This window comes from Squalius cephalus (genome assembly GCF_949319135.1).
Source record: "Squalius cephalus genome assembly, chromosome: 15".
Classification (NCBI taxonomy): Eukaryota; Metazoa; Chordata; class Actinopteri; order Cypriniformes; family Leuciscidae; genus Squalius; species Squalius cephalus.
The window spans coordinates 3,966,142-3,990,742 of record NC_137136.1 but is presented as its reverse complement, the minus strand read 5'-3'; the positions used below and the strand labels follow the sequence as shown (position 1 = coordinate 3,990,742).

The following is a 24,601-nucleotide window of genomic DNA, read 5'->3' as shown; positions in this document are numbered from 1 at the left end:
TGTTTTAGAAGAGGAAGTTGCTCAACTGCATTTGTGAGAAAACCTGCCTGGACACATTTGTGAGAAAATCGAGCCGAGAGATCTCATAAAAAGCCAAGTGTCACACAATCATAACAGACAGATATGCATTTGTATGCACTAGATTTGGTATTTGTCTGAAGGTTAAATGCAATTTGTAGGATGGTTTGTATTTATTTGTGAAGTATTATCTTGGCTCATTTGTTTTTATTTGGTTTATTTGTTACTCCACTGCATTTTCACTCAAACTGACCTTTGCACTTGCACATTGCTTTCTGTTTGTTTGCGAGTCGAGTTTTCCTTTGCGAAGTAGATCGAGTTTGTTTGCAAAATGCTGGATTTGTTTGTTTAATTATGGCACATAATTAGCTCCATAACTCCGCCCCTAAACCTACCCATCACTGGGGTTTATACAAATCTCGTACTCATTCGTACGAATTGGTTGTGAGATAGCGTTGGTATTTCCAGTAAAAATCACCATTCCATTTCTCTGATATAAAACTACTTACACAGTGAAATTAGATTTAGTCCACACTGTTCACTTCACCTTCACTCAGAAGGAAAAAAAAAGTCTTGCTAGAGTAGTTTCTACAGGAATCAAGTCGTTAATGTTTCAATCCACTCACTTTTAATTACATTTGAAAAGTGACAGGCAGTAAGTAGCTTTTTGTTCGTGTTCTTCTTGCCTTCAGCAGGCGGTGAAAATGAATGCAAGAAGGGACTCAATTAAGGCATATGTTGTACAAGCGGGAGAAACCACAGAAGTGTTATTGGAGAAAAAAAAAATCATTTTCCTTCGAGTTTCCATTCCTGGCAAATAGCACCGAAAACCATCCCAAGGACGAGGACAAATATTAGTGTAATGAGACAAATGCCACAGCCCAGCGCAGGGGACGTCACAGAGGGCCGATGTGACAACGTTTGAGGAGACACGCTATTTGTTTAGCTAGGAATTGAAGCGAGATGGAATTGGAAGTGATGTGTGCCGCTGTAATTCGACAACACAATTCCAGGCGCTTGCAAATGAATAGTGATGCTCTCTCATATCAGCAGAAGGGCTGTAATGGGCATTCAGATTTGCTTGAAAATGCTGTTGCTATATTGGATGGACTGGAGCAGTCGAGTCGTTTTTGCTCTAAATTTTTGCTGCTCAAAGTGTGTCTGCATGCAAAACTCAACGCCACAATGCTGGGGTTGCTAGGTTCAGTATATCAATATACAATATATATGTCAATATATAAAATTCTCAAGCATGCATCTTATTTTTTTTTTATGATTTCTTCTCACCAAGGCCGCATTTATTTGATCAAAAATACAATAATATTGAGAAATATTATTACACTTTAAAAGACCTGTTTTCTGTTTGAATATGTTTTAAAATGTAATTTATTCCTGTGATCTTTCAGCATCATTACTCCAGTCTTCAGTGTCACATGATCCTTCAGAAATCATTCTAATATGATGATTTGCTGCTCAGGAAATTATTATTATCAATATTGATACTTGTGCTGCTTCATATTTTTGTGGAAACCATGATATTATTTTTTCAGGATTCTTTGATAAGTAGAAAGTTCAAAAGAACAACATTTATTTGAAAAATAAATCGTTTATAATATTATAAATGTCTTTACTGTACCGTTTGATCAATTTAATAAACAGCAGTGCACATGAATACACAAAACTTAACGTTGAAAAATAGATTTCTATCTGTCAATCAACTGGAACAAGTTTTTGAAGAATATTCTTGAAGCTCTTTAGGATGAACTATTCCTTATTTGTCTTTCAAACTCTCTCTCATTCTTCTACCACATTGAAACACATAAACTGTAATCACCAATTCCTGCATATCAGTCATCATGATTTATTCACATGCTGGTGGTTTTACACCTGTGTGACTTTCTTCAAAGTAACCTGACAGCATCATTAGTTAAAGTACTCCAAAAGGCCTCACATTTTACGCATTATGAAGAGCAAAGGCACTTACTGGGAGCCCACAAGCGCTTCAGTTTTGCTTCTGCTCCTTCGTGCGCTGCAAATGGAAGAATAAATGATACAAAAATATTTGGCGTTGCAACACAAACTTTTCATTAATGCAGCCAATAAGATTTCAACAGCTTAGACAGCTCTGGAGAATGACCAGAGATCATTGTGCACCTGATATAACACTAATGACTGCACTAATTAATATGTATTGTCTGCTAGCAATGGTAATAGTTTCAATTAGTTTGGGAAAATTGGTTTTAAGCACTAATCAATTAAATGGCAGCTTTGTAGACCTTGAACAAGTCAAGCAACACCTAAATAACCGGATGAACATCAACTCACAGTTCACTAGCAGTCTGGCGCAGGACGTCACTTCTCCCAGGGAACTTTTCGCTATGACCTTGTATTCTCCGGCATCTTCGGCAGAACATCTGAGAAGAAAAAAAACTAAATGGGCATGACTAAAGCATGACTAAACATTAGGCATGTATGTATGTATTTTTTTTTTTTTTTTTATATCTTATAATAATATAAAGATGTGTATCTTTCAGATAATATAACTGTTTTCTCTCTCTCTTATTTGATCACATTTTTGTTGTGATTTCAACATAACAAAAGTTGTAACAAATCAAATCCGAAAATAATGTATGGACTTTAAAAAGCGTACGCATTTTATTTCAGCTTTTTAGGTTTCGTTTAGTTTAACTTGAAGTAAACTATGACTGAAATAAAAATTACAAAAAAACTATATAGACAAAAAAAAAAACTAGTGCTGTCGCATCTAACAAAAGTTTGCAAATATAATATATATGTGTGTGTGTGTGTGTATATATAAATATATATATATATATATATATATTAGGGCTGTCAAAAGATTAATCGCATCCAAAATAAAAGTTTGTGTTTACATAATATATGTGTGTGTACTGTGTATAATTATTTTGTATATATAAATACACACACATGCATGTATATATTTAAGAAATATTTGCATACATATACTGTATTTATATAGTTTATATTATATATAAATAACACATTTTTCTTAAATATATACATGCATGTGTGTGTATTTATATACAAATTTAATTATACACAGTACACACACATATATTATTAAAAACAAACTTTTATTTTGGATGCGATTAATCGCGATTAATCTTTTGACAGCCCTAATATATATATATATATATATATATATATATATATATACACACAAACTTTTAGATGTGATTAATCGCAATTAATTGTTTTGACAGCACAAAAACAACAAAAATGACAAAAACACAACAAAATTACTAAACTTTCAACTAAATAAAAATGGAAAATAAAAAAATAAAAATGTGTTCAAAATATGAAAAAAAACTGTAACACTTTACTATAAGGTTTCATTAGTTAACAAACAATTAACAATACTTCATCTTTTTAAATGTTATTCTCAGCATTTACTAATACATTTAAGATCAAAAGTTGTACCTGTAAACATTAGTTAATGCATGTGAACATAAACATGAACATTTTTAATAACTAACATTAAGAAAGGTTAATAAATGCAGTAAACATATTGACCGTTGTTAGTTCACTTAATGCATTAAACAAATGAGACCATATTATAAAGTGTTTCCATAAAAGCTAGAATAATAATGATACTAAAATAACATTGATTGAAGTCAATTTAATATTCAGGTTTTGAAGTTCACCTTCTGATCTCTAACACGTTGAGGCCGCACTTCTGCATCAGCTTGTAGTTCCAGGGCAGGGATCCTCGGAGAGGAACGTCATCCTTATACCTGTGGACAAGAGTCACATTCAGAGATCTTTGGAGATTTAGGCTCTTTTGTTTTCCAGACACAGGCTTGCATGGACTCTCACCATGTGATGCTGGGAATCGGGCAGCCCTGAACCGTACAGGAGAATTTGACATCCATGCCGGCCCACACCGCGTGCGATCGCAGCGGGACGGGGAAGTCAGGAGCCTTCATGCTCAAATCATCAATAAACTTCATGTGCACTGAAGCTTTTCTCTCGGCCTGTGTGTGAAAACGAGGAATGAAGAATAACAAACAGCTCTCAGCAATCTCAGCAAATGTCCTTCTAAAGCATAACAAATGAATCACATGTTTACACTTACATTTAAAACATTATTTTAGTATCACTGAAATACTATTACAGTTTTTATTCATATTTTGAATTAGTTTTTATTTTTAGATTTTCTAAATATTTTAATTTTAATTAAAGTTTTAATTCCTTTGCTGTGTTTTTGTCATTTTTTTTAGCAACTTTATTTTTTTTTTAATATAGATTTTATTAACTATTATTTCAGAGATTTATGGTTACATTTTCTCACACAAAGCTTTCTATTGTCTGTTTTTTTTTTTTTTTTTTTTATTCAAGCTACATTTTGCCTTGGGCAACTTTAGCTGAAATAAAGAATAAAATGTTTTTTATATTTAATTTTATTTCAGTTGTTGTCTATTTAATTTTGATTAATGCTAATTTTTAAAAATATTTTTATAATTATAATAACCCGGTTACATTTCAGTCTGTTTCTCACACAAAGCGTTCTATTTTATTTTTTTTATAATAATTTAATCATTTTAATAATAATTTATTGTTTGTTTTTTAAATATGTCTAAATATATATTTTTTTTATTTTACAGTTTTAGTCTTAGTTATTTTAGTGAATCACGTTAAAATACCGGTATATCAAAATATAGAAATTTTGCTTTGGCAACTATAGCTGTAATAGAACGATAGACAGAGAGAAAGATAGATAAAGAGAGCGATAGACAGAGAGAATGATAGATAGAGAGAGCGATAGACCGATATCTATCAGATAATTTATTGGGATAAACTTTTTCTTTAAAACTAAGCAGTGGAAGGCGGCAGGTGTGTGTTCGAGGTGCAGAGCTCTTCTCTTTGGTGTGTGTATCACTCACCTCCCGGCGCAGCGCGACTCGATCCACACGCTCACGGACAACATGCTGGTTTCTGATCACCCCGATCTCCAGCTTCTCAGCCTCGTTGCCGAACAGAGTCCACTGGTCTCTCTCACGCTGCTCGTCGCTGGACATGGTCTCTCTCAGGGCCTCCCTGAGGTCAAAGGTCAGACATTTTCTTGTTTGCAAGATGCTTATGAACCCACTGATATGAGTGGAGTAAACTAGTTATTTTAACATCATTGATATACTAGTTTTTTTTTATTTAGAATTAGTTTTTTCTATTTTCTCTTTATTTCAGTTTTATTTTTAGTTATTTTAGTAAAAAAGTAAACTAAATAAAAATGAGAAATGTTGCTTTGCCAACTAGCTGTAATAAAATGTAAGTTTAAAGGGGTGGTATAATGCTCTTTTCACAAGATGTTAAATAAGTCTCTGATGTCCCCAGAGTGTGTGTGTGAAGTTTTAGCTCAAAATACCCCACAGATATTTTTATATAGCGTGTTAAAATTGTCTCTTTTTGAGGGTGAGTAAAAACGAACCGTTTTTGTGCCTGTCCCTTTAAATGCAAATGAGCTGCTGCTCCCAGCACAGAGGGCATTGTGTGTTCTTTTACCTCACACACAAATGCACTGAAAATTTCAAAAACTTTCAGCCTTTTATGTTCAAACCGGAGTCAGACAATGATGGAGAGACTCAAGAAGAAGTGACAACATGTAGAAGCAAAAGGACATTTCTGAATGGTTAGTTGATGAATTTATGTAGCTTATGTGTAGTTATCTTCTAGTCTTTGATTAGCATATTCTGTCTTGATAATCTATAAATCGTGTTCAGGGGGCGGGGTTTATGTAAATTTTAGGGTTGGTGATGTCACTAACCCGGGAGGAATGTGGTGTAGTCTCTACCAGCCGTTTGTTGTAGTCCTTAAAAAGGAATTTCTTAAAAGCAAATTGCTTTGAGCTTTGAGCGTTGTAACTCATACAGCAACATTACACACTAACTAAAGTTAGAAAAGTGAAATCATAATCAACCACCCCTTTAAATGGTCTATGTGTAGAATTCAGAAACCCTTGTTATTAGCGACACCGGTGGCCATAATGTGAACTGCAGCCAGCGTCTCACTGCTCGTGCTCAAGAGACTGAACGTGATTCAAGGCCCTGATATACATGGATTTCTCGGCGACGTCATCACTGCTTGCGCACGCAACCAAGAAGCAGAAAGACCCGCGGTCTTCGTACTGGAGTAAAGGGTTTAGGCTAGTAGCATAGTGGTGGTGTTGTCGCTAAGTCAAAATACCAAGGAGTTGTTGCGTAATTTATTTACATGCAGGTTTATCTGTTGTTTTATCTGCTCATTTAAATTGTTGCAAGTAATTCCAAATCTAGGCAAATGGAAGAGTGGGACAGAAGGAGGAAGTTGTATGTTATATTCTTTCTATTCATAATTTGACGAGCTGCACATGACCACATAGCACGTAACTTAGTTGTATGCATCATGCATCAAGGGATTTGTACGCTCTAATCATTTCTCTTGTATACACACTTGCTTGAATAAGATAATTATGGCTATATATCAGGCCATACAATTGCTGGCCACTTCTTGTCATCCTCAATCCAAAGATCGTCATGTATTGCGTAGGGATCCGGCAAGATCTCACCATTGCTGAGAGTAAGTTTTATTTGTTCTTTTTGCGGCGTAGTTTTTCACCTATATTTAACAGCGCTTCGTCAGAAGTACAAATACAACAGCCGTTTTTAAAATCCTATCCAATGTTTGAAAGGAAAGGAGTAAACACGGTCACTAGTAGGTTGTGACGGCTGTCAATAAAAATGTGGAGCGGTGTATTCGTTCCATGTGTTTCCTGTCAGAAAACAAATAGATAAGTTGGTCAATTTAAATTTAACAGAATTTATCAACTTGTTGCCTGCTGTGGTTGTTTTAATTCACATCCTTTCTAAAAAATATGAACGTTTTTGGTTTAATATATTCTTAATATAGAAGACTGTCAATGATCTAATTTCATGTTTTATATTTTATTTGTTCATTGTTTATTTTGTTGGGTTTTAGTTGGAGTTGGTCAGAACTGTTTAAAAAAATAATAATAATAATAAATTATATATATATATGCGCATGATGCCTGCTGCCTTTGGGCTCAGTGATGTTGAATTTAAATGACATGTAAAATAAAGACATGTTATGTTACATAGTGATGTAATGGTGTTTTCTGGAAGGAAAGGAACTAAAGAACAAAGAATTTTTATCAGCTGAAAGGCAGAATACAAATGTTTTTATTAAATTAGATAAACATTATATAACAGTTTCAGGTTATGTTTTGGTGTTGGTAACATGTCCCACATTGTCCCACACAAACTTATAATCGTCCCACATTTGGTTTGTTTGATGGTGGTCACCCTAATTACATTACTAACTTAGTCTAACATGATAATTCATACATACATCACAGTATGTCCGGATTTTGATTCGTAAACAGTTGGACGTTTTACATAATGCTATATTAATATGAAACGCAAACAAACAGATCCAACTCTGAAATTGCAGTTTATTATTGACTCAACAAGAAATTACAAACAAATTACAAACAATGCGAAATCTACGTTAATTACAATGTTCTTTTACAGAACTCGGCATAACAGCTAGCGGTTTTCTGCCTCCTGGATGCGCGCGCATCCGGTATTGTTTGTATACAAGAAACCCGTGTATACTCACGGTTGAAAACATCTTTGCAGCGATATACTGTTAATGAACATCCCGACGCCGTCCACGCTGCTGACAGCGACGTTTAGATGAATATGTAAATATGTGCAGAGCGCTTTTCTCTTAATGACAAAATGAACAACACAAATGACAGCGGTGAGAAAACAGCCGTTCAGAAAGCATCTGATCACAGTGATGTCGAAAGATGAGGTCATTAAAATTACACTCTTATGATAGTTGGATTATAAAGTGTAGAGATATATAGATAGAGCTATGTGAGACTATAGTTTGAATTAATTGCAAGGCACATTGACATTACAGTACAGAATGGCTCTTCTGGCATCATCCTGAATATTGTATAAGCATTCGTTTCATGTGTCATAGAACAGAAGAGAGGAGAGAACGAGAGCACTCGTTAATGTCACAGCCTTAGGATCTTCACTTAAAAATCAATCTACACTTCATAGACAACCTAGGAAATCAGGGAAGGTCTCGTTCTTTAAAGCGTAACTCTCGCCAAAATGCAACCTAGGCTCTTTTTGTTAATCTACCCGAGGCAAACTTTCGTTTAAAAGCATAATTAGAATGGAAACGCCAATTTTAAGTATGACTGTATTTTCGTTTTAGGTTAAATGCCTTTTGAATGGGAGTGAATGGGGCACTTTTATGATAGCATCAAAAATCACTATTTTTAAAACACTAATGCGGCTCGATACAACATGAAACTTTGCTCAAAGTATCACCAGGGGCTCTACACATGAACTCCAGCATTGAGAACATAAAAAGAAAGATTTTGAAAAACTCACTGTCTCTGTGTCCGCCGGCATTTTGATAGTCAAAAATAGTCGATTTCCGAATGTGAATGAGCTGACTCTGAATTTTAGTATTGTTTCATATATGAGGATCCTTTTCAAATACAAGGTCAATATTGATTTTCACTAACGAGAAAACAACAAATTATCCATGAATTTATATTGAACTAATAGGAGCTTTCCATCTTTACTCTCCTCCCTGTTACGGAGATAGACTATTTTTGACTGTCAAAATGCTGGCGTACGGAAACACAGTGAGTTGTTCAAAATCTTTCTTTTTAGTAAACTCTGTGTACACACACAATGTTCTCAATGCTGGACTTCATGTGTAGAGCCCCTGGTGATACTTCCAGCAAACTTTCATGTTGTGTCGAGCCTTCTTAGTGTTTTAAAAATAGTGATTTTTGATGCTATCATAAAAGTGCTCATTCACTCCCATTCACAAGGCACTTAACCTAAAACGAAAATACAGTCAAACTTAAAATTGGCGTTTCCATTCTAATTATGCTTTTAAACGAAAGTTTGCCTCGAGTAGATTAACAAAAAGACCCTAGCTTGCATTTTGGCGAGAGTTACCCTTTAAGCTTCGTAGTAGCAAGCTGTTAACACATTGGAAAATAAAAAAAGCGATTAATACATGGAAATTCGTACATATAGTCCCTTTAAGGTTTTTATTTGATTTTATTTCAATTCATGTTTATTTATTTCAAGTAACGGAAATTTATTTTATGGTTTTAGTTAACTATAATAACCCTGGAGTGAACATCATTTCAAACCCATTTTGTCAAAAGCACTATTAAAACTTTTTATGAAAGGTTTCAAAGCAACTAATGATGATTTGAACGGCGTGAACTTTCCCTGAAGTCAGAATTCATTTGAAGAGGTGCACGATGCTCATGACATTTAACTGGCTGTCATGTCAGCGCTTTAGAGGAGGTCAGCAGAAACACTGGCCGAGCCTCGTGCCATGAATCCAGATGGCAGACGAGACAAAGAAAAATGCCAGTTATCCTCAGGGTCGATATCAGGTGATTTAAAATGTCTCAGTGCAATTAGAAGTTGCCATTCTCCGCTTTGACACTTTGCTGTTTTGCTTTGGATGGGTTTAGTGCAGCGCCGCCAGACTGATGACTGACTCAAATGAATGCACTTATGTAGAGAGAGTCTAAAAGACTAAGCCTGAAAGAAAGAGGGACGTTTCTGACGTGAAAAACGGCATAATGGTCCAACTTATTTACACATGAATGTGAAAAGGATTAATCCAGATTTAGATGGAGAGAGGAAACTCAAGAAAGAGTCCCAGACAACGATCCCTCTCATTTCTGCTCTTTTCTATTTAGCAGATCATTATGTAGCCTAATTCTAATTAAACCTGGAAATAAACTGAATCTTTTGGGATTTTCTAGATGATCATGTTCCCGCTTCCATTAGAGCTCAAGATGCTTTTGGATCCAGGAGAAAATGATCATCAGGTTTTGTTCATTTACTGCTGGCATTAAAGCAGGAGAGATACACATAAACTGTTATTTTGATTTTAAAAGAAGGTATTAAATTATGAAGAAAATGCTAAATAGAAGCATTTTCAGTTGAGGTCCCTGACTTCTGATCCCCTCTGTACATCAATGTTGTTAATGTTAACCAAAACTAAAACTATAATACTATTATAAACAATTTTAAGTAATTAAAACAAAGCTTAAATCAAACATAAGAATCAGATAAAAACTTAAAAATGTAAAATAAAAATGAAAAATTTTGCCTTGGCAACTAACTGAATTAAAAATGACTAAAACTTAAAGATGTAAAATTGTAGAAAAAGTACAACTTTAGGATGATAGTTAATACTGTAAATGTTGGTAATTTAGAGATTATGCATGACTTTTTCCAGTTTTGATTTGTTGTAACTTTTGTTATGTTGAGATCACAACAAAAATAAGATAAAAGAAAAGAGAAAATAATGGTCTGAAAGTAATATTATAAGACATAAATGTAATACAATAATAAATGAATAAATATTCATAAATAAAAGAGAAAACAAGAGAAAATAATTACATTGAAAGTTATGCATCTTTATATTAATATAAATGAATTTATATATTAATTTATGTTATTTATTTTTTTGTATTGTTTATTTGCAAGATTTCTCAAGCTTATAGTTCAATCACCGGATGTGTTGCTACCATCTGTTCATTTAAGTCAGACTAGCCGCTTTTCCAGACTAGTTTTCCGTCTGTACTGGAGCAACATCAGACGCACTGGTCCCAGAGCCGTGACCTGACGTGAAGATTGTGACTTTCATCCTTCTGACGTGGTGATAAAGGATTCACTTTGATAAGATCCATGGTCTTCCTTCATCTCAGTGCTGAGAGCATCAGTCTGAACTGACTTTCAGGCTCATTCAGAGAGCGTTTACACATCAGAAAACATTGTAATGTTGCGGTGTCTCGTGCTGTAAATAATAAAAACAGAAGCCAACAGCTGAACCTGTCTGGTGTCGTGCTGCCAAACACCGGGAACAGGATTACACACTCAGACGAGGACTGACAACCTGCCGTGTGTGTGAATGTGAGATACAGCAGAGAGAAAAAGCCATAGACAGACAGAGCGTGACACTACTTCATATGAGCAACATATTCAGCAGAGATTATGAGATGAACACATCTATCCACTTGATCCCGATCTTGCTCTTCTTCTCTCTCAGCTCACCTTCACTTAAAACACAAAACTACAGTGACTCTCCTGCCTGACCTTCATTCGAACCCTGTGCTGACGGGCTTTATCGCTCATCCTCGAATCATCCATCCTGCATTTGAAGCTTGATTTACTGAAGTGACCTTTTTATCCTATAACTCAAACCTTTTTCCCAGGCTGTTCCTGGAGCCGTAACCCTCCGGCGGAAGAGGCATGACCGTGTTAATGTCTCCGTCTGAACAGGATTACCAGCCTGAAAACTAAAGCGGCTGCCGGCGCGCTGTGAATTGCAGGTAAACCTGTTAAGTGTGAGAGGTGAATATAGGGGATGTGCCTTTCCCATCATGCTAAGCAGGGGGAAAGCGACAGCGCGGAAAGGACGAGAAAAACAGAAGTGTCGAAGAAAAAATCAGAGAGGTGCTTTAGTTCCTTTAACACAAAACCTGGCAAGAACATGACCAGTACAGATAGATAGATAGATAGATAGATAGACAGATAGATAGATAGATAGATAGATAGATAGATAGATAGATAGATAGACAGATAGATACTGTAGATAGATAGATAGACACTGTAGATAGATAGATGGATAGATAGATACTGTAGATAGATAGATAGATAGGTAGATACATAGATACTGTAGATAGATAGACACTGTAGATAGATAGATAGACACTGTAGATAGATAGATAGATAGATAGATAGATAGATACTGTAGATATATATATATAGATACTGTAGATAGATAGATAGACACTAGATAGATAGATAGATAGATAGATAGTGTAGATAGATAGATAGACAGATAATGTGTATATATATATATATATACTGTAGATAGATAGATAGATAGATATAGATAGATACTGTAGATAGATAGATACTGTAGATAGATAGATACTGTAGATAGATAGATAGATAGATATAGATAGATACTGTAGATAGATAGATACTGTAGATAGATAGATACTGTAGATAGATAGATACTGTAGATAGATAGATAGATAGATATAGATAGATACTGTAGATAGATAGATACTGTAGATAGATAGATAGATAGATAGATAGATACTGTAGATAGATAGATAGATAGATAGATAGATAGATAGATAGATAGATAGATAGATAGATAGATAGATAGATTCTAGACATTTAGCTTTTGAGTTACATTTAAATCAACATGTTTTTTGTGCATTGCAGAAACAAGAAGTTTGGGGGTAAATGAGCTTAATAATGTAAATATGTAAAAAAAAAAATTGTTTGTAAAATGTCTAATTTCTGTCTTTTGATTTTGACCTAAACAGGTTTTTGAGATGTATCCATGTATTCCAGTAGATCAGCTTCTTTCTTTTTGGACATTTTTGAAATATAATACCCAGCCGTAGGCATTTAGAGCCTAGTAGGAGCCGATTGTGTTTCCCCTAAAGACTGAACTTGTGAAAAGTTTCCCCTATTCCCAAAGTGTTTGCTGCTGCTCTTTTCCTGCATGATGTATTTGCATGTGTCCTATTTTTCATGGAACGAAACCCAAAACTGTGTGTATGTTTCAGTGTTTATTGTGTATGTAAATCTCCTACTGAAAGTTTGAGAGAATCTGACGCGAGCACCGCAGATAAAACGGTTTGACATGTAAATCATGCCTTGACCTGCCGTGTCCTGCCAGCCCCTGTGACTCCATCATATTATTTTTAAACCTTTCACATTTTCAGCAGGACAGCTGTGGCCCTCACAGAGCTTTAACAAAGCAAAGCTCCACAATGATAATGTCATCATGTCAGCATGTTACTGAGAGGTGACCTAAAGACATCTTCACTTGCTGCTAAAGCCATGCAGTGTGTGTGTGTGTGTGTGTGTGTGTGTGTGTGTGGTTCTGTATACCCTACGTTATGGGGAAAAAAATGAGGAAAACTCAATTTATCATACTCAAATGATACATAAATAAAGTTTTCTGTGATGGGAGGTTTAGGGGTAGGGGATAGAACATACAGTTTTTTTTTACAGTATAAAAATCGTTATGCCTATATGTTCCCATTAAACCTGAATATCCACGGTGTGTGTGTGTGTGTGTGTGTGTGTGTGTGTGTTTCAGCTCTCACTGTACCATGTCCTGTGGCGCGGGAACTTGGGCTCGGTCAGGATCTCCTTGACAGACATGACGTCGCCAGGAATGATGGGATAGAATTCACTGAAGGAGGCTTTTTCATCACTGTTCAAACACAATGCAAAGATAAAAAAAAAACAATTGCATCATGGGTGGGTGAAATATTGAACATTCACAATATATTTGCATGCACAAACGTGTACATTATATGTGACATACTCTTAATATTGAGCTAAAGCTGGCAGAAGCTGCATCACTGAGACCATGAGGTGGAGAAGAGAGAGACAGATGGAGTGAAAGAGTTTCTGACGGAAAGCCGTTTGCACTGATGTGCTTCTGTCATTCTGTCTGTCGCATGGAAAGCTCTGCATCTGTTACTAACAAAATTTACAACATTACAAAGACTTTTCGGCACTATTATACTCATTTACTCTATTTAGCAGCAGAGTTGAGAAAAGTTACTTTTAAAAGTAATCCATTAATATTGTGTTACTCCCTAAAAAAGTTACTTATTTACTTTAGATGAAAAGTAATGTGTTATATACTTTTGCGTTACTTTTTCTTGTCTGGGCTGGGCTTTCGTATTTTTTTACTTTTACATTTAGTCATTTAGCAGACGCTTTTGTCCAAAGCGACTTACAAATTAGGACTAAATTAAGCGAGTCATCGCGAAGAGGCAAAAACAACACATGAAGTGCTCAAAATACCAAGTTCATGCATTGTTCAGAGTAGCATAAGCCCGATAAGGGAGGATTAAAGGAAGGGAAATAATTATTATTATTTATTTTTTTCATAGTGGGTTGGTTTTTAAATAACAACAACAAATAAAAGTTCTATTTTTGGTAAATGTAAAAGAACTTTCACAACAAAAGTGAAAAGAATAAACCTCAGGTTGAAGGAAATGCAAATTCATTGCAGGTCGATTTCTTCGTTTCTTCTGGATTTAGTCTGTATCAGTTTTTTTCTGTTTCTTCATGCGATCCCAGATGGACTCTGTGAGATCAGATCTCCGTGTGGAGCACACAATAAACCTAAAATACATATTGTTTCTGGAGATATAATCAACAACTTTAAATTAAGTTTAATATTTCTCCATTGCTTTCAATTCTATTTGCAATGTGTCATTGTATTGTGTTGTTCTTCCTTTCCAACATGATGACACAATGTGTGGCGCGTCGCAGACCAGCACAAGACGAACAATTGTGGTTAAAAAGTACATAAATCTTTAATTTTTTTTAGAAAATGACCGATCATTTCGCCAGATAAGACCCCATTCCTCAGCTGGGATCGTGCAGAGCCCTTTGAAACTTCAACATTCTGGTTGCCATTGAACTCCATTGTGTGTAGAAAAATCCTGAAATGTTTTCCTCAAAAAACTTAATTTCTTTTCCACTGAAGAAAGAAAGGCATGGACATCTTGGATGACATTGGGGTGAGTAAATTATCAGGAAATTTTCATTTTGAGGTGAACTAATCCTTTAAAGCTGATAAGTTCACAGTCTTGTGTTTTTGCCTGATTTTTGTAACACATTTTTGTTTCAATTCAAAGTGTGTAATGTTGTGATTCACCTCATAGTGGGTTGGTTTGGTTCATGGCTTATTCTGCTTTAAGGAAGACTATGTGAAAAATGAATGGAAAAATACTAAAAAAAAAGTAGACGGGAACTCTGGCAAATTCAACACCATTATCCAATGTCATTAATATTACTCTATTTTCACTTTCTATATCCAAATGTAAATCCAGATAGGTGTGAATGCCAGCCGTTCTCCATCTATATTGAACATCTTCGTCTTCTGTTGAGCTCTCAGAGACTTGTATCTCTCCACAGCCGTCTGTGAGGGTTTAGTGGATCAGCGCCCACAGGAGTCTTTCTATCAGTTCAGATCGGCCTCCTGCGTAACGGCCTGATTCACTCTCCACTGCATGTTCCTTTCTCAGGTGATAGAGACAGGCTGACTCTCATTATTAGACAAAATAAAATCTACATTGAAGCGAAGGTTGAGTAACCGGCTGATCCACATGTGCATCGGCTCAGAGCGCTGCTTCAGACCGGTTTAAAGGTGATCGTCACTTTCGAGCAGGTGTTTTGTGTGAGCCAGTCCATGTCCTTTAGAATTAGACTTTAATGAAGCAGTTTCACATCTTATGCATGTGTTTGTCATTGTACATTTACTCAGTTTTATAGTACTATAAAACTTTACACTACTGTTCAAAAGTTTGGGGTCAGGCATTTTTTTTATGTTTATGCAAAGAAGCAATTAAATTGATCAAAAGTGACAGTAATAATAATATATGTTTCTTGAGCAGGAAATCAGCATATCAGAATGATTTCTGAAGGGTCATGTGACACTGAAGACTGATGCTGAAAATTCAGCTTTGCATCTCAGGAATAAATTACATTTTAAAATATGTTTAAATAGAAAATAATTATTTTAAATTGTAACAATATTTCACAATTTTAATGTTTTTACAGTATTTTTCATTAAAGAAATGTACCCTTGGTGAGCATAATAAACATTCAAAAAATCTTTGGCATAATTCTCATTTTTTTGGGTTAACAATTTAATTTATTACAAATTACAATAGAAAACACTTATTTTGAATTTCAATAATATTTGAAAATATTACTGTTTTTACTGTATTTTTTATAAATGCAGCCTTGGTAAGCATAAGAGACTCCTTTAAAAAGCATAAAAAAATAAAAAAATACATTTTTTTTTTTAAAAAGTTAAACAATTAAAATAGATAAATTAAAATAAAACCTTCCAACAAGTTATGCAATAATGTTTTTGCACAAAAATAATAATTATTAGTTGCTTTTTTAATTTTCCTGTTTTCTTCCTCAGTTGTAAAGTGCATTAATATTTTTAGTGGCCAATATATTTGTTTGTTATTATAGTTTCTAACAAATCATATTTTGCTGATCTACCAGAACATGCTATATTTTAAAGAGATGTGCTTGTTTCCGGAGGGCATCAATACCATTATGAGATATGTATTCAATCAAAATAAAGCAAACCGGTTTAGCAAATTTTGTCTTATTTAATATTTCTCTAGATAAATGACAGAGTAGTAGATTTTCTCTCAAATGTTATTGCTACACTTCATCAGGAGTATGAGTACAAAGTCAATATTCATACATTACAACAACATATTGGTCTTTGCCCATGATTCTTTAATTAACACGCTTCCATTCGGACAGCTGGAGCTCAAAGAAAATCTGGAGTTCCTCACTGGTATTTACAACACGCTCATCTCATAAAAATGATAAATCCACCAGGATTCAAGGCAGAAATAGTCAGTCAATCCAGTGGGACACAATGGAAAGTGGATCAGTGTCTATTTAAACAGCGACTCTCAGATTCAGATTCAGAAGCATTGTTAAACGACCCTCCCGCTTACAGAGGAACACGTGCGATTGATATAATGACAAAAGCAGAAGTTCATCTGTGTGTTTGCGGATCTGTATGTTCTCTCCGACAGGCCAACAAAAGAAAAGAAGGAAGTTATTTAAAGTAATTGTGTAATATAAGCTTCAGTGATTGGGCCAATGGATATAGCATACCAACACTGTTGATGTTCGCTTTGACTGTCAAATAAGCCAGAAGAGAAGTTCAAGTAACTGAAGCAAACTTTGGGAAACATTATTATACTATTGTGTGAAGTGCAAACAAAGCTTTGTGTCAGTTAACGACCTTTGTGACGCATTCAAATACGTTCTTAACTTGATTTTAATGGTATCATGTTGCTAAGATACTAATCCCCATATACTGGGGATTAGTATAATCATCCCCATATGCTGATTGGCTTCATCACTGTCTCCTCTCCACCAGTAAGCTGGTGTGTGGTGGGCGTTCTGGCGCAATATGGCTGCCGTCGCATTATCCAAGTGGATACTGCACATTGGTGGTGGTTGAGGAGATTCCCCCATCTATGTAAAGCGCTTTGAGGTCTCAGAAAAAGCGCTATATAAATGTAACGAATTATTATTATTATTATTAAAGGAGAACTCCGGTCAATTTTAATATTGAGCTAATTTTTTTGTACATTTGGAGTGCTGTCAGTACAGAGAACAACGACAAAAATCGGTGTTGCCTACACCGTGTTATCCTCTTTTTAAAATTTGCACCCTGTTGACTTCAATGGGGCAAGTTTTAAACCTGCTTTTAGCCTCTTAACATCCTTGATGTGTCATTACAAGTGCACAGCCATGTGAGTGATTCTTTCAGAGTGAACACGGGTCAATCTGACTGCAGTAGATGTGAAAGATTCATGAATAAAAATGATGTTATTTCAGCCAGCGCACATACCTGTATTTACATCCTGTTTTCCGTTGAAGTCCAAAGTAATCGATTGTCGAGTTCGGGCGCATTGATCGTACGTACTAAACCTATGCGCGTGAACTCGACAATCGACTACTGTGGGCTTCGACCGAAAACAGGATGTAAATACAGGTATGTGCGCTGGCTGAAATAACATCATTTTTATTCATATCTTTCACATCTACTGCAGTCAGATTGACCCGTGTTCACTCTGAAGGAATCACTCACATGACCTGTGCACTTGTAATGACACATCAAGGATGTTAAGAGGCTAAAAGCAGGTTTAAAACTTGCCCCATTGAAGTCAACAGGGTGAAAATTTTAAAAAGAGGATAACACGGTGTAGGCAACACCGATTTTTGTCGTTGTTCTCTGTATTGACAGCACTCCAAATGTACAAAAAAATGTTCTCCTTTAAGATACAACACGATTTCACTGTGTGCTGCAAACTTGCAATGCATTTTGCCATTGTATTCTCCACAAAAGAAACCTTGAAGAAAACCTGGCCTCTGCTGTAGGTCACTTAAATGCATACATATAAATTTGGCCAAAACAAGGCATCTTCAGGAGTGAACATAAGATGCCTTAAAAGGTGGGAATCTCATAAAATAATCAGTCCAGGTCATATTTGACTCTAAAAATAATACAAAAATTGCATGAAGAAAATTAGGTTCTCTTACGCTGTATTAACATGCATTTTTTTAACACAATACATTAAAGTACAAGGTACAGACAAATGCAACCATGATGCATAGGTACATGTCCTTAACGGATTTAACCCCAGGAGGTTTTGGGAAAGAACTTGTGTGTGTGTGTCTATTGTTAATGTGTCTGTCAACAACACTAGTGTACACCTGGGAGTTTGCCATGGCTGCGATGCCTCGGTGAGCTCAGAATAACTCCAGCACATGTCAGGGTGAAACACAGCTGCCTTCCCCATCAGTAATTGTCATGTAATCTCCACAGACCATCACACACATGATCCCAAACAAGTGGCGCAGTAATGAATCATTGTTATTAATTAAAGGGTTGGTTCATCCAAAAATGAAAATGATGTCACCCTCATGTTGTCCTTATGTTGCTTTTGTTCATCATCAGAACACAAACGAAGATCTTTTTGATCCCTCCATTGACAACTACCTCTTTGACGCTTCAAAAAGTTCATAAAGAGATCGTACAATTAATCCATATGAATCGAGCGGTTTAGTCCAGAGTTTCTGAAGAGACTCGATCTATTTATATGGTGAACAGATTGAATTTAGGCTTTTATTCACATACTCATTTACTACTTTTAGGGTAAATTGTTTGTCAATTTTTAAAGCTACACTCAAAAAATATTTAAACCTAAATTTTAGATTTATGTACTTGAATTTTATGTACAATTTCCATCCATTTAGATCAAACAGTTTTATACTAATAAACTTTAATGCAAGGCATATTTGTCAGTCATATGAATGAATGAAACAGATATGTTTTCTGCACCCAAAAAAATAATGGCATAGTTTATTATTAACTATTATTTGCATTTATTTGATTTTCTTTAAACAATCACATTTTCCAATTAGCATAAACTTACCCGTTTCATTCATGCATGACTGACAAATATGCATCACATTAAGTTATTAGTTTATGTTAAAACTGTAATCCAAATGGATGGAAATGTTAAATGCAATTCCAATATATAAATCTTAAATTTAGGTCTAAATATTTTCTTGAGTGCACTTTTATTACATGTACTGTAAAAAAGCAGCTCAGACATGCAGCATATTATCTTTTTATGTATTATTATGCATTATTATAAAAAGATATATCTTTCGTGTTTCATGGAAGAAAATAAATATGAGTAAATGATGAAAACACATTCATGTTTTGCTGATCCTTCCTTCTAAGACACCCGTCCCATTAGAAGAGCTGAACTGGAGCCGTTAAGACCTCATATGTTTGCACAGCTGCTCTCTGAAAGGACAGCAAACCGAGCGAGTGTCAATGAGATGCACTAATTAATTCAGCTAATTCAGCTGGTGATTTACACTTGTTTCCTAAAGTTGGGAAGCGTGTGAATGTTCATGGCATCCAGTGGCGTGACGCAGGGGAATGTTCATGGCGTGCTTTGAGGGTCAGTGTGGCTCTACCTGGATTTGAACTTTCTCTTCTTGATCTGGGAGGACATCTCCATGCTGTGAGACATCTGGTCCATCTGCTCTTCCTGGCAACGCTGTGTTACTATTTTGGTTGCCATGGCGAAGCTCTCAGCAGCACCTGCATCAGAGCAGAACGACACAGCTGTCAAAAGGACAGAAGCACTTAGAGAAAGAGAATCACACCAGTCCGTTGCACACCGACAGATAGCGATCTGTCACATCCACAACACCAGACACGGCCCAGTGATGGTACGCGGGAAGTCACGGCTCATTTACACCCCCCTCCAGAAAAACTGAAAAACTAAAATCATACTTCTACAGAACACCAGCAATACGAAGGACTTATGCAAAACATTACAGTATCACTATTCAAATAAAAGAGTGATTCTTATGTCCAGTTTTGCTGTTAGATTAATATTTTGCATAGATTTAAAGCCTGTTTTTAGGCCATTCAGGGTTATTATTGTTAACAACTAAAGCTAAAACCATTAAAAAAAAAACATTATCATTTCTTGAAACAAAATAAACAATTACCAAGTCAATTTAATATTTCTCATGTTTAGTTGAATCTGAAGGACTAAAATAACTAAAACTAAATAAACTTAATAAAAAACATATTGACATAAAAAAAAATGGTCAAAAATAATGTAAAAAAATACAATATTTTTTATATATAAATGTATATATTTTTATATTATTTTATATATAAATTAATTTATGTTATTAATGTATTTAAAAAAAATATTTAGAAATTGTTTTATACGTAATAATAAATATATGCATAATAATAAAAAAAAAAAATTAATAATAAAAACAAAGGTAGCACTTTATTTCAATGGTCCACAAGACATTCTACTATAAATAATTAACTTTTGTGCTCACACCTTAAACGGACAGGATGGAATTTTTCTCCACTAGGGGTCGCTAACCTCTTTACAATAACAAAGGCGTAGTTTGATGACGCAACATTTGCTAAGAACTATGGATCTTGTCGTCAACGTCAAGCCGACCGATCTAATAATGTTTATGGATGACTGAATACATCGATGCTTTTATCATGACTGTGATATGAAGCAGTTCGGGATTGCTAAGAGACAGCTATCAGCTCCACACGCGACGCGAGTCCCGCGGATATAAAAGGAATATGGACATTTCATTCTACCGAACTACACGCAAGTGCAGAATTACAACTCACAGGTCAGTTTATTAGACAAATTAAACTTGAGGTAACACAGCGCTGTTTCACTTGGTCTAACATTACACTATCACACTAAACTGTATTTCAATGTGTTGAAATTTATGTGTTAGTTTGTCTGTATGAGACTAGCAGTAAGCTAGATCAACATTAGAATAACATACAGATCATATTCTAACATTTTATCATTGTTGAACTATATAACATTGATTAGTTTTATGTAAATGTGCTCACCTGTTTAATAAAGTACATGTAGGAGCGGTCGAAGTCTCGGACGTGGAGCTCTCGTTTATATACTGTCTATGGGAGCTCTCGGCATCTCGAAAACACTGCGCTGATATTGATTCTCGTTTTAGTTCTCCTTTTTTATCCAAAGTCTGCTTGCCATGGTCCATAATGTTTGAACGAAACAACAACAGCGTGCAAATAGACATTGCGAACTACACAGTTGTCTGCGTCTGTCGCTTTGGTTAATCAGAGGGCTCTGGTTCATAGCTCTGGTTATGGCAGTCCGAGCAGAAACCAGGGACAACGCGGATATGATGCCATTGACTGCGACAAAACGGAAATAAAGAAACGGGACGTGTCTTCGAATTAAATTACAAATTTCTCCTGGTTTGAAAGTTGTTGGAAACAGTCGGGATAATGTAAGTACACAACAACAAAAAAATATATAACATATAGTGATTTTTGCTATTTTTAAAGCAAAAAAGTTACATATTGTGCCTTTAAGTGTGCGGGACAAAGCCGCCTCTCAGGACTAAATTGACTTATTTTTCGCTGCTTACTGCACTTAAATAGTCAAATACACATAAAATAAAGACAAAATGCCGGTCTTTGCGAATATTTACGTAAACACAGTCAGTGAATGTAAACTGTTGAGAAAGAAAACGCATGTGTAACAGAATAATGGATCCACGAGTCAGGTCTTAAAGTGACAGCAGCCTAATATATGAGATAATATTAAAAATATCTATAAAGTCAAACCAAAAAGAATGTGATGTAATGCAAAATAGAATTTCCTGTGTGAAATGTGACCTGGCTGTGTTTTCATGAGTTTCACCCAGTCACCACATCAGGTAAGAGCTGAAAGGAGAAGAGGGACATCCATTGTGTAAGAATCCTGGTAAAAGTCCCTTTGTGAGCTATTGTGAGGATAATAATTCATTAGTTGTGAGGCTCAATGCAGCCCACGAGAGTCCCGCAGTCATAAATCAGCCCCGATGGCACACGCGCCCCTCGCCGAACCTAACAGAATCAGGTCACGTTTGAAGGATGGCTTCATTTACCCGAAAGTTGCAACAACCACCTGCGTTTCCATCATAGACGGAGAAATGCGTTTCCCCTCAGGTTTAACCAGATTAAATCTGAGGCAAAGGCTCTCCGAATGACAGTGGCTCCTGTCCCAGACGTTTCCTCTCAAACCAGATCCTATAGTGTCCGTGTGAGGACTTTGTTTGAAGACCGAGTACAAAAGGTCACTTTGCAGCATATTAAAATTGATCTGTCATCAGCCGAACAGCAACCCGTCGCCCCTCCAAAGAGAGATCGCATCTAGGCCAATGAAAACAGACTGATGGAGAAAAACTCTCTGGAGGAGATGGATGAACGGGCTTATGAGAAATAACTCCATAAACTCCAAACGGCAGGAGTTTTCATCTCTGCTTTGGCGCTTGGTTTACAATGCCAGCTGTTTTGAGAAACGGGAATGCAAAGAAGTTTATACTGACTCAAGTCAAGAGATAAATGGTTTGTTAGAATAATCGTTGAACAATATTTCATATTTCATTTGATTTAATTTTTGCATCACAGTAATACAAATTTGGGAGTAAAATGAGCTTAACTTAAAAATAACATCGCAATGCAAAATAAATAATGGCCTCTGTGTTATTAATATAATATAATATTTTGACTGTCTTATTTTAATTTTAGTCAAGTTTTAGTATTTTTAAGTGTTTTTTTTTCTAAAATATGTCTGTACAGTTTTATAACATTTCAGTTTTAGTTATACAGTAGGCCTAGTTATTTTACTTCAACTTTAAGTATAAGCAATAGAAATAGTGATGCTTGCATTATCAAAATTCACAAACAAGTGTGTTATTGGCATAAAATATCATGGTTGAAAACCAAGACATTTAAGTAAAATGGCATTTATCAGCATTTTACCAAGACATTGAACAGGGGTTATCATTAAAATCAGTGGTTCTTAGTTTTGCTTCAGGATCCAGGTTTGACATTGGACAACAATTGGTAACCCAACATAATATCATTGTAGAATAGAAAAGAAAAATGCCTTTAAAGTCCAACGTGAAGTGTTTCAGACTCTTTTATTCAAAGCAACGTATCTGCAGCAAAATAGTTGAGTCCCTTAGTATTCAGTGTTTTTCAGAACGATTTAAAAGCTAATAAGCGTCTTCAAGCACACACTAGAGCAGAGTCTCTTGAAGAGCACAAGAAAATTGCAAACAGATTTTTTCCATTGTAAATCCACTCACGTTCTACAGGCCCTTCAGATGATCAGCAGGACGACGCGTCTCCGTCTCTCCTCCTCCTCGACCTTCACCTGTCTCACCCTCTTCCACCGCCGCTCTGTTAAACTCTCCTTATTGTTTCCTGCTGTCTCACCTTCTGTAATGCTCTCAGCTTCTCCTCTGGCCTCTCAGTCTCACGGTGTCTGCGGGTGAGGATGACCTCCAGCAGCACACACACATACACACACACTCCTCCTCCTCAAGGTGGTAAATATAGACCCACAGCAAGACCACTGATCAATTCAAAGCATCCAGATAGACTTACAGTGAGATCAAAAGACAGAAGACCTGGAATGACACAACGGGACAATGCATTGTGGGATAGAGGAGCTGTGGGAAAAGAGATCTATGGAAACAATGCATCAAGATCTCAGAGATATAAAATGCTCAGGTCTCCATAAACCCTGTGAAGAACAATCCAGAAGAGATCAGATGACGCTCGCATCATCACTTGATTTAGAAATGACCACAAATAATGTGGTTACCACAAATCCATAGATCTCAATAATGTCTTAAACTGTGCTCAAGGTACAAGACTGCAATCAAAGATCTCAACATCCCAAGACCAAAGGCTGCTATTTCTACTTGCCAGTTTATGACTCATTTGTGGCTATTTTTTATTCTTCTAATTGACTTCTAAGACAAAGTGGATACTTGAATGAAACATCTCCAAATATATGAAAGAGCAACATCTGCCTCATTGTAAAACATGATGTGGAATGCCTTAACCATGTTAAAAATCACTATAAAGCACAGCATTGAGTGGATTATTGCTTAAATATTATTAGTTATTAAAAACAATATGGTAAAACACTGTATGAACTCTATTTAAATAAGTGTGGTTACTTTATTTGGTAACACTTTATTTTACAGTGTCCTTGTTACATTATTGTATATTAACAGTAAATTATGCATAATTACATGCAACTAACCCTCAAACAAACCCTAATCCTATAACCCTATAGTAAGTACATATAGTTGCTTAATATTACTCAGTACGTAAATATATAATTACACTGTAACAATGACACCTTAAAATAAAATGAAACCCTTTATTTTAAGGTGTCATTGTTACAGTGTAACTAAGTACTTACTATCTAATTAGGGTTAGGGTTTGGTTTAGGGTTGGTTGCATGTAATTATGCATAATTTAC

At 35.5% G+C, this 24,601-nt stretch overlaps 1 protein-coding gene across 1 annotated transcript in view; it reads right to left on the bottom strand.

Annotated features, from left to right (window-relative positions):
* Nucleotides 1-23,618, bottom strand: part of myom3 (myomesin 3) — a 70,862-nt gene extending 47,244 nt beyond the window's left edge. The window contains exons 1-8 of the mRNA XM_079894650.1: nt 23,412-23,618; nt 19,713-19,839; nt 13,258-13,362; nt 4,941-5,094; nt 3,874-4,031; nt 3,702-3,791; nt 2,344-2,432; nt 2,003-2,047 (exon numbers count right to left, since the gene is read on the bottom strand). Coding sequence (XP_079750776.1) covers nt 2,003-2,047; nt 2,344-2,432; nt 3,702-3,791; nt 3,874-4,031; nt 4,941-5,094; nt 13,258-13,362; nt 19,713-19,819 — 748 coding nt within the window. The 5' untranslated portion in view covers nt 19,820-19,839; nt 23,412-23,618. The remainder of the gene's footprint in view (nt 1-2,002; nt 2,048-2,343; nt 2,433-3,701; nt 3,792-3,873; nt 4,032-4,940; nt 5,095-13,257; nt 13,363-19,712; nt 19,840-23,411) is intronic.
* Between the last annotated feature and the right edge of the window lie 983 nt (nt 23,619-24,601).